Source organism: Ischnura elegans, chromosome 9 (genome assembly GCF_921293095.1).
Source record: "Ischnura elegans chromosome 9, ioIscEleg1.1, whole genome shotgun sequence".
NCBI classification, from domain to species: Eukaryota; Metazoa; Arthropoda; class Insecta; order Odonata; family Coenagrionidae; genus Ischnura; species Ischnura elegans.
Genome location: NC_060254.1, coordinates 51,109,795 through 51,121,952, shown reverse-complemented (window position 1 = coordinate 51,121,952; position 12,158 = coordinate 51,109,795). Strand labels below are relative to the sequence as shown.

The window sequence follows — 12,158 nt, the reverse complement described above, 5'->3', positions numbered from 1 at the left end:
CACTTTGAAGTTTGATCTTTCTCACACTCCAGAGAACACAATCTTCACGCTACTAGTAGTACTTCATGATCAGTAAAGGTGACACAATCAATATACCTTGCTAGCGATTGCACGATTTGTTAAAAATGCCCCTCACATTATGTTCCAGCCATAGAAATAGTTTCCTCGCCCTGTTTACAAAAACTAAGACTATATACCATCATAGGGTTACTATTAAAAAGTACATTACTTACAGCTAGGAAATAACATTCCCGATGTCCTCCTTTCTAGTTGAGATGGAATTAACAAGTCGCACGAACTTAGAATAGCTCACGAGAAGCATCATTGGAACGTGTGCTTCGGAAATTAAAAATATCATTTAACTAAATATGCTCTATTGTAGTTGAAAAACGAAGAGAGCTAAATGAGTTTTGAGCAAAGTAGAACATGCACTTAATATTAAAACAAGTAATGCCATTCAGATAAACGACACGACATTTTTCTCGATGACAACAAAGTTCAGCCAAGATAGGTTTACCATAAATCACCGTTAATTACAACGTTGACACTAAGTAGACATCGTTGTAAGTTTACTTTATAATGCGGATCGCTAGTTTCCATGGTCCTAACCGTTCCATTCCAAGATTCATAAATACTCTAAACTCTATGCCAAGATTCAAATAAAAACAAATGAAAAACGACGCAGCAGACGACGACTCCTGGGGGCGCCAACAAAAGACGATTCAAACCTTATGGAAAGCGTAGTATTCATATTAATTACAAAATCGACCGACGTCTGTCGTTTAAACTTTACAAGAAGTTCCCGATTAAAAAGAAGAATATATGCGGAAATAATTTTTTATTACCTGAGGTAGGAATTCGATGTTTTTACTATAGCGATGACAACTTCGTCATCAATACTAGTGGATCTTATGATTTCCATCACTGATGTCTGTTGGCATCCCTTACTCCTAACCTCTTACCTAATACCGAAAAAGGGGAGTACTTCATTGAATTTTTTATTTGATTAACGTCGCTATGGCATTTTTTGAGCCGATGGCGGCGGGGTAAAGTTCTCGCCTGTGAATCTTCGTCTTCCGGGTACGAATCCCGCCTGGATGGGATTTAGACCGTCCAGATAGAAATATAATGTAGAACAGGACTTCGCGGTCGTTTTTTCACTCATATAATGAAGCAAAATATCCTCCAACTACTTCGAGAATTGGAAAGATAATTTGTATTAAATACATATTCGGAACCAAATAGTGATTTTATCACATTTCGAGATTATGACGGAATTAAATATCCAAATGAAAGGTCAGACACAAATTGAGATGGGTAAAGAATGCATAGCAAACAACAGGATGATGGATGTCAGGGAAAATTGACTTCTTAATAGCTCGGGACGCAGGGACCGGTCGAACCGCTCTCTCGTTCGGCGTCAGGTGAGCAGCTCCACCTCTCTCTTCCTCTCTCTCTTGCCGATCAGCTGGTGCGGTTTACGTCTCCAACGCTTTATTCGAGGTGACGAGCCTGGTCAACGACAGCTGCCGTCTATTCAACCTCGTCATCGCTGGTCCTTCGACTCATCTTAAAATATTGCATTGAACGGTTTTTTTTGCATTAAATACGGTTTTATTTAAGTAGGTTCGAAGATTTTCGCGGCGTTGATTAGATGATCTCTGCATTCTATTCGGGTTTTCACCGCGTTCGTTGTGTTTTGGCGACAACAGTTTCGCTTACATTGCAGTCAGCGTCTTCAGGTCGAAGGTGAAGTAACTCGGAAAATTTTTATGCTGAAAATGTGGTTTATTCCGCCACACATACCGTGTGTCATAGGTAGTGCACCAGGACCATGAGATGGACTAAAGCCTTTCTAAGGACGGGAGGCACTAGATTATAGACAATAGAAAAAAACGTACCATTTTTGTATCAGCACAAGTGATGAATTGTCATTTCAACTTTTATTTATAAAATACTTCATAACAACCATAGCAATATTTAAAAAAAACTGAATATTGCACACAAGTTTATCAGCGAAACAAATCGTTGCTTAAGAGTAATTTTACAGTTTTTATGCACAGGCTTCACTTCAAAAAGTTAATTTACTCCTCTTCGTCAAAAATGCCTCACCTCTGTGTTTTTCAAGGATTTGTGGACAAAGGGAAGCGTAAATTAATCACTAATTCCAGCTCAAGATGCTGAAGATGGTCCCCACTTTCTTTCAACGGAATGCCAAAGCACAGGGAGCTGTTCTCGTGCTCAAGTCATGTTCATGTCGGGATACCGTCGTGGAATCAAATATTCGTCAGCTACAGCGTGACCTGATGATACCAGGGGAAATCATAACGACTGGATATCAGCTGCAGGCCACTGCTCACTGCAAAGACATATAATGGTTTTTTAACACCTGGAATGTAGATAATTAAGAGCAAGATGGTACTAAGTGGCAATAACAAGGCCTGAGATGACCGATATCCTGATTATATGAAACTCCCTTTCCAGTTATACCAATCAGGAAGCTCGACATGCCCATACTACGCCTGCACGGCGTGAAAAGGATGTAAGCTCTTTGTGCACTAGTAATCGCGTCGTAACTTTGGATGTGGGAAGTCTTACTCCTCCTTCCCTTGTGTCCCCTTTACACGGTGAATTTTCATTCGAATGTACTTGCGAGTGACCATCATTCACCGTGTGTAACAGAAATTTCATGTATTCGAATGATCATTCGAATGAAATTTCAAGCATGTTCTAATCTGCTTGAATGATTTCCGCGAATGATATGAGCGCACGGCGTCCATCTTGCCATTAGTTCCACCTCGGAATTTCCATACCATTTCGGTCATACCATTTTAACCCATTATAACCTAATGTTGCTTCTAAGCAACATCAAAAATGTGTAAATTTTCTGCTATATTTAGGAAATATGTAAACTGTGCTTTATCTTGTGGTGTAAATTGTAATGACGAAATATTTAGCTGCCACATACATTATGATTGAATGAAAAGTTTTCAAAATGAAAAATCTGAAAATTTGATTTCTCCCAGAAACAGCTCTGGGTTAGAAAGGGTTTAAGATCTATGCGATAGCTCAAATAATTAATATGTATCTTGAGAGAGCGTAAATTCACAAATATCAATTCGCTAAAGAGGGTAATTCGGAAAAAACATTCCGGATTTTTAAAGATCAAAAACGTCGTTTTTCCCCTCTATTGAGCCTATAATTTGTTTAGTTTAGAAAACGAGCCGTTACGTTATCTTGGCTCACCTATGAAATCACAATATTGCCTATCCCTCATCATTCACACCCGAATGATATTTCGAGCATTTCTGTGTGAAAAGATTAAAATTGGTGTGGAAAGTCTTCCCTTATTGCGCGTAAAAACTCACAATCAAAACCGCCGAAGAGGTGGTATATACGAGCTAGTACATTCACGGCAGCTGGACCATTATTCAATATATGTTAGGGTTATAATTGTGGGTGAAAAAAAGCGGAAAGAAGGAGATGTTAGAGTCCATGCAAAGAAAACAAAATACATGGAAAAAGACTGGGAGGACAAGAGAGGCAGAGGGTTAACTATGTATACAAACGCCTATGCTACGCGAAATTTGCCACGCTCATACAAATTCTGGGAGCCCTCCGAATTCTTCGAAGGAAAAGAAAAAGGAACTATGCGTTAGAGAGGAGGGTGCGTTGGAGAAGGTGAGAGGAGGGAGAACGAAGGATCGAAGAGTGGGTTGTGGGAGGGGAGGATCTCGATGGACGGGGAGGGGAAGATGTAGTGCTCTCATCAACGGTAGTGGTGTCTCGCGCGTTGCCTGGGATACCAAACCCAACGTCTACACCTCTCCCCCGTCCCACTTCCCACTCCACGGCCCCCCTATCCCCCACTTACCACTCCTCCACTCCATCCTCTACAACGCATGACAACACAACCATTGGCGCAGCGAGTGGGGGGGGGGGGGGGGCTTAGGGGATAAACCCCCAGAGCTCAGAGAAATTTTTAAGTTTAATCCATTTTACTTAATTGGATTGACATTAATAATAGAATAGTGTAAGGATTAATTAAATAAAACCTCGGATAGCCGTAAAACTCACCATTTGAACCATTTATCTTCAAATTCCGCAATGTATTAATCTCGCACCTACCCCTTATCCTGGTGGGTATTCCATACACCTACACACCCCGGTATTAGTTGCACCTAAACCCCCCAGCCTTAATTCCTAGCTGCGCCCCTGAACACAACACCTACAAAAAGATGCAAATATCCACCTCCGTGAAAGGACGCAGTCTCTTAACCAGATCATGCGGTCATAGCTATGTTCTGTTTAGAGTTATAATTCAATCTGCCCATCGAAAGCGAGGTATTGGGTAGCAACATACAAGGAAATAAGAAAAGAAGAGGTACATATACTTCAAAAAGATTCATTTCACACATCTCCCATACCAATGTCCTCCGTGCGATCTCGTCAGCGACCATAGCGTCGTCAGAGAGCTCCGGCTGGGCTTCCACACAAGGCTACCACCACTCCGGCGACGACTATGTGAGGCATGGGCCATCTCACCACAGTGCTTGAATCTAGAGTAGGAAAGGATGACGTGAAAATGAAAAAAAAAGAAAAATTATATTGTTATCGATATATTAAAATTTACCGTATTTCAATGAAACAGAAATACCTAGGTATGAATATTTTTAAAAGGTTCCAAAGCAAAGAATAATTATAAGGAAAAATTTATAAATTAGAATTATCTCAGAGAAAGCAATTGTTATATTCCTGATGTACCTGTACACATTTCAAAATCTTCAGATAGATATTTTCATCACTTTCAATCATTTGACAAAATTATAAGAATTAAAATCATGCATGCATGCGACAGCGTAACATTTCATTAATTTCTACGACTAACTAGATTAAACATTAAAACGCCATGCGGGACCATTTTCAATTGATGAGGTTGACTGGGTTGATGTACTGCCTTATAAAGCAGGAAAGTTGTGAAAAAGCTGAACTGACTTTTGGTTGGAAACAAACAAAAGGAACTCAGGGTTCATGGCGAAATAGTCACTCAGCGATTCAAAAGTCGACTTTCCACTACTGTCGACTTTCACTTTGCAATCTCTATATTAAATAGGTGGCATTTTGGTACAATAAATACAAGAAAATCAATTTTAAAATTATCCATTTTACATGCAACTAATTTGGAAATTAATTCGAATTATACACATGGAAATTATGCAAAATACATAAATACGTGACGGAAATAAAATATCAATTGTGGATTCGTCATATAAAGCTATAGGTAGAGCAGCAGACATAAAAACTACTCTACTACTCAGTCCAATGATGTTCATCCTAATATCGGCAAAGAACGATAACAGGCTATACGCAACGTTTAAGATATAGGATGTACCTGATTACGCACATGATTCGTATAATGGATCCGTTATAGTTTCTTATCGATCGCGGAAAAAACGAAATTATTAATCTATCTGCCCTTCAGTCAATATCCCTCATTTTATTTATAAAATATGATCTAACGTAGCATGTTGACGTTCATAGCATAAGTGCAATTAGTAGGTCGTAAGAGTTAACTTGCCGGGGAAGGTGGAATGAGCAAAATTGCGATATGAGGGCAAGTTTGTTAGCGGAAAGCGTGGCCGTTGAGCCTTTCACTGATGACCCCATCCAATACACCCAGAAACATTCTCGCTGCGAATAAATTTCTCGATCTCAACTTTTTTTGCCATATGCGAGGACCCATTCAATTTGTATTTCAAATGCATGGGACCCTGGGGCGCTTGTGGGAAGGTTTACCGCGAAGTCCCGCGAGATGGGTGGGGAAGGGTCAACTAGGTAAAGGTCAGCGAGAATGAAGACGTGAGTGGACAACAACAAAGGTACAATCAAAAATATTCCCCTGTTGACCCCGTTATATTACGAGAAGAATGGAAACGACCCGTTTGGGCAAAAAGGCATGAACGTGGTGTGTAGATAACATCGGAACGATTTCGGAAAATAGCCCCGCTCTCGCTGGAGACAAAAGAAAACATCACAAACTGATCTCAATTAGATGACCTCACGCTCTTATGGTAGAGAGTGAAACTGGACATCGTGGCTATCACGATTTTATTTCGAGATGTCGACAAATTAAATACAATAGCCCTCGAAAAATACCAGGTGCTAGATGATATCGGAGAGGTAGAGATAGTTGCAGAGGTAGTAAAAGTAAAAAATAAGCGGAGACGAAAGAAATAAACTCGATCTTTAATTTCCCGCGGAAAGAAGGTGTATTTTGGAAAACGATGAGAAAACTTTCACTCGATTGGAGACTATCTAATAAACATACAATTAAACCAAAGAATAAGGGCACAATAAAACCTAAACGCAGGCTTTGCGTCCAATCTGAATACAAGGAACGCACTGTCACTTTCAAAATTCGGTCCAACAGACCGGCGCAGCCGTCTCTGTAATTTTCTGAAGTCGACTACAAAGATAAAAGTGTTCATTTAAGCCATAAATGAATCGGAAAAAAGGTACAAGGTAAACTAAAAGTGCCTCAGAGCAAAAAAAGGCAATCGAGCCGTAAAATTTATGTACTTACAGCGTCACAGATATAGAACGCGCCAGATTATTTACGTAACTCTTTTAATGGACGTAAAACACACAGTTTCGGAAGCAATTTTTGCTTTTAAGCTTTGATTATTTTTTCCTTCCTTAGGTCATTCTGATGAGTTTTCTTTGATTATCTAAAATGTGATGACCATTTAGATATTCAAACCTTCAATGAAAATGGAATGGATGCTTTTTGGTCAATAAAGTAAGCATTTTTATTGCGAATCAATTTTATCTGCGACTGGAGTAAATATCACACCGGATTAAACATAATAATTTTGCGAATAGTTTCTTATGTGATGAGACTAACTTTAGCAATGGTGAATTTTGATTTCAGGTTGTTTTAATTGTTAGATAAATAGCTGGTGTCGGATAAAGCGTGATTTAGTAATCATGACAAAAAAAATTATACAGATGACTATTGCGCACGGAACTTTTTAAATTCTCTTTCTGACGAAAAAAGCAATTTTCATTCCTAACTCAAATGTGCGTCGCGACGCCGATAATTCTTGGTAGTTTCGAAAATATTCAAACCAATTTGCCTGAATGAGAGACACTTAACAGGGAGTTAAGCTTCGCGTTGTGGCCTTTCCTCGGGGGTCGGGGAGAATCGCCAGCAGTTTGGAGATGGTGTGGGACGTCTCGGTATAATTTCATAGCATATTACGAACTAGTCACACTGGCTCTGTCATAGAGAGCATAAATTTACCCTAAGTTCGAGCACAGCGGAAAACGTAGTTACCTACTCGCGCTGGCCGTGGAGACGTACTTATGGAAGTGACTGTACATAAAAATTAATGTAAATGCTGGGAGAATAGAAACCCACAATCGCAGCATTTGAAATTCGTATAAACCCTAAATTTTGAACCCATTCACAATTATATAATATCATACAATTATAAAAATGATTGAAGTCATAGAAATGGAAATATTTGAAGCAATATTTGTTTCTTTAATCATATTATTTCTTCACATTATTTTCATGCGAGTATTTTTATTATGTATCCATTGAAATGTTATGAAAAAACAAAAATTCTGGGAACAGAACTAATTCATCTTTCAAAAGATTGATTGCAGCATGCCAAAAGACCCTCTGGAGTTAGATGTAAATCATGGTTCACGGCCGAGAACTTAATCTCATGAAGAGAGAAATACGAAAAGAAGAACAAGTTCCTCACCGTAATGGTCTATATGTTTGTTTAGAGAATAAATAAATCATGCATACAGTTGGCATATAATCACTAACATGAATGTCACTAACAGACGCTACAAATTGAGAAAAAAGCCGAACTTATTTCAGTGAACTTATCAATTCAAAGATAGTGATTTATTTTATTATATATTTTAGAAAATCTGATTAATGGGCACAAATATTTTACCCTCTCGGCCAATTTGTAATTAAGTTTTCCACAAAATGTGTATTATTCGAAGTGCAAGTATTCCAGGGAAAGGAACTGGTCCTTCTATTCTAAATGGTAGCATACTTTGTTAGTATACGTGGCGTTTTTTGGACCGTGTGGTGTGCATGTGGGAGTCCAATTGCCTGCTGCATGCTGGTGATTGATCACCCCCTGCCAAACACCCTAGAGGTGGCTCGCAGGGTATTACATAGATGTAGTAAATGCTCGAAAAAGTCATGTCCAAATGGCTTTACCCAGGGAGAGATAAAACCTCCAGAAGCAATTGAAATCAAACTCCCATATTGTATTACTGAATGAGTTAGGTACTCAAGTATATTATTTCACAATATTCTTGAAACAAATGATGTTGAATCAAGTTTTTAATGGTTGCATTTATATTTTTTGATCATCCCGCAGCACGATCTCCTGCCATCCACTTTTTAATTTAATATTTACAGATCAATACCTTTTTTATTGGTGATAAATCATTATCAGATGGCATAAGTCCAGACTAGATAGATGAAGGTAGCGATAATTTCTTGAGCTTCCACGTAGTTCGCTATTTTCACCACTGTCTTTATCAAGGAGGACTTCACAAAAGGAACTTCGCCCGCACCTGGTTGGTAACCTCCAACAGTCTCACCGCTCTATTAAGGAGCCCCTCACCTAACAACCGTTTCCTCCACTTCCTCGTTCGTCTCAATACTCGCCCCAAATGAAACGCTTCAACAGGGAACGCCGCAAAATTAACTCACAAATCACCACAACCGTTCGCTTCCCCTTTATTACTCTCTTCCGAATGGCCACAGTTATTCGTTTAGCTTTCTTCCCCTTCCCTCGCATCTATGTTTTTAAATATCGATTTTTAAACGGACCTTTTATTCATTTTCTCGTAGTTATAACCATTCAAATAACACAATATGAAATTATGGCTTATAAACTTTGACATAAATTGGCAACTGAATTCATGCTGATACATAGAATGATATCTCCCTAAGAATGCTTTATATGTATTCCAACCTGTGAGCCAACAACTACGCTTGAAACGCAAATTAAGTACTTACACGTTACCAAACGTTGAAGTCGTAACCATACTTGTAAACTAGCACACTAAGGGCCGGTTTATAATGTCTAGTTAAGTTTTTTTTCGGAGCAGAAAAATTAGAGTTAAAGATATCTTCCACTTGAAGTCACTAGTTCAACTAATCGTTATCCTGAACTACTTTTCACTATTTTAACTTTAAAATACCTTCAATTTAAGATTACGACATTACAATATTCCGGTAAACGCTAAATGGACATTATAAAACCGGCCCTGATAGTTGTAAAAGTTCCGAAAAGAATAAACCGAGCAGAATTTTCAGCAAAAAATTTCAGAATGAATCATATCTTAATTTGCTAAAAAAATTCAAGAGATATGAAAAAAATAAAGAAATAGCTACAATTTGGGACCACGAAGTATCGGTGCAAGGGCACTCGGCGAAGATCTTGATATATAAAGTATCAGTGGTCATAGGGTAAACTATATTCACATCAACTGAAAATAAATGAGTTGACGAAGGTTTTTATCCATTAAGACTGTTGTACTTTTAAAGTAAAAACTTTATAGCATACCAAACCAAATACAGAAAGAAGTACTGATTGTAATTCTAGAAACAGCGGCTACAAGCGTTAAAATCATTTACTTTGACTTTGTTGTCAACGGCTTTCGGGAGCAGCTGCACGTTGCGCTTTGTCACGCGAGCTTTCACGGCCATTGCAGGTCGCATCATCAGGAGATGAATGGAACGGAATAAATGAAAATTACTTCCAGTGTAAGAAATTAAGATCGCTTTAAAAATAAAGGAACATGCGTTTTGATTATTCCATTATAATATCATTATATATTTTTAGTATTAACGCAGTGGCAAATTCATAAAAGTGCATGTAACTATCGGCACCACTGCAAGATGTTCGCGAAGAATTCCAACTTCACCAACCCTGGGAATTGTGGCTATGTCTACGTTACGGTTTATCGGAAACAGTTATTTATGTTAGTTCTATGAGAAGCCTTTCCAACCAGAAAACTAGAAAAGATAAGTTGAAGGCCCATTAGTGAAAAAAGGGGTTTGACAGTGAGTAGATAATACATATCGAGGCAAAAGATGAACGAACTGGAGCCTTCCCTTTCGACTACTTGATATTCCCATCTCACAATTCGCGGACTCTTAGAAGGAGACTAAACATTAACTCGAATGAGATACGCAGGCGTTGGTATGAGAAGAAGAAGGTATTGGCAGAATGACTGGAAGAGGGAATAAAAGGGAGAGAGTTTGAAGTAGACGCGAATGTGGGCAGGAAGGGAATAACGATTATACCCTCCCGCCTCATTCAATGCCGAGTCTCATTTTCCGCAGCGCATTATGCAAAGGTGGTCCTCTTTTGCCTAATAAAAGGCTCGACATTTCTTGAGGGTAATGGATCGTTATACACGGATCAAGATGCCCATTTCACCACGGCTCGACATGAATATTTCAGTGCAGGCGAAGAAATAAACTGAATTCTAGAGGATGGTTGTGTGGGTGTATCTCATGAAACAATAGGTGGGTGGAGAAACGACGATTAAACTCTCAAGTGGTCGTAAATGATTCCGTTAACACTATATGAGGAATTAATAATTGACTTTACCCCGAGGCACTTAACGGATAAAATGTTTTAGGCTCTACCTCTAATCTATATATTTGGAAATCATAAAACCCAAGCGGACATTGTAAAAGTTTTTATCAGCGAGACCTTCAAGTGCGTTTGACGTTTTTGCAGATCAAGCTGCAGACAATTCACTTTAGTCACTTTCAGCGCAGTTTCCTCTTAAATGGATGAATTTTATGTTTAAGAATTAACTCCATAAGAAAAAGTAAAATCAAAATTTTAGTAACCCGCCGTTTATTATGATTATTATATTACGGACATGATCAGCAGTCTTTAAAATGTATTTCTTCGTAATTATCATTCACATCTATGCAGCTCAGTCAACTCGTTCCTCCAAACATTTGTGCCTTGCAAAGTAATCTGTTGAATTAAAAAATATCACGAAAGCTTTTTCACTTTAGCATTCCCGAAAAACTGTGTTAATAGCTGAGGTTGAGAGAGTTTTGGTATTTTACGAACTACTATATAATGTTTTATCTACCAAATTTTTTAACACTAATGCGCACATCAACTAAGTAGCTAAATAAAATCAAGCGCAGACACATGGCTCAATTAGTTGTCGTGAGGAGTGAATTTTACCAGGCTATTTCATTTTTCGTATTAACTCATAAACCCATAAAAGTTGGTAAATCGCTAAAATGACCTCTAGAGGAAAAAAAAACATAAATGCAATCCATCCAGGGTATCTGCAACTTGTCAGAGCATATAAACGCCCCAATCGGCATTGCTATATTTGAATCACGAACTTCTACCAAGAAGACTAAAGAAAAAAATCGCAATCTTCTCCTGCCTCGAAGACAAATGTTTTTTTCAGGGAGAGGTTCACCCAAGAATAGAGGTTCAACCAGAGATTCATAATTTATACTTTAAAGTTTGTAAATACATTCTAGTTTAATAAGATGAGCTAATGATCACTAGCCAATCACCAAACAGATATTTCTGCTCGAAATTAGTATAATTCTCAAAACTACATATCTTGGCACGCAACATGCACAAAACAAACTTTTTCTTTCTATTCTTGCGTATTATGTGCACAGAAAGTCTCCATGAGACATTGTTATTTATTTCTATAAAGTCTTATAATAAATATATAATACGTACTTTAGGATTAAATGGCCAATCGTATACATCGCGACCAAGTTCAGAACTAAAAAATGCTAATAAAGCATTAGTAAAACTTACATTGAATATCGTGGGCCAATATGCTAAGATACGCTGGTCTTTCGTACGAATTTCCTAGTACTCAGAAGTACTGCACATCTGGAGCAACAACTTAGCATCAAAACCCAGATTCAACGCAAAATCATCAATTTTGATCTTAGTACACGCTTCTTGCTAAATCAGCACTCTTACGCACAATAGTTTTACCGTTTACATGCTTTCTCACAAAATTATTATTTCTTCGAACTTCACGAGTCAAATTTATTACTAAACATGACTTCATAAGCACCAAAAACGTAGCTCTAGCATTGAGCC

The 12,158-nt window shown here is 38.2% G+C and overlaps 1 protein-coding gene across 1 annotated transcript in view; it reads right to left on the bottom strand.

Annotated features, from left to right (window-relative positions):
• Window positions 1-1,925: 1,925 nt before the first annotated feature.
• The window catches only part of LOC124165665 (lachesin-like), a 327,508-nt gene continuing 317,275 nt past the window's right edge, over window positions 1,926-12,158 (bottom strand). Inside the window, exons 9-10 of the mRNA XM_046543146.1 lie at window positions 4,428-4,559; window positions 1,926-2,359 (exon numbers count right to left, since the gene is read on the bottom strand). Of these exons, the coding sequence (XP_046399102.1) occupies window positions 4,468-4,559 (92 nt within the window). The 3' untranslated portion in view covers window positions 1,926-2,359; window positions 4,428-4,467. The remainder of the gene's footprint in view (window positions 2,360-4,427; window positions 4,560-12,158) is intronic.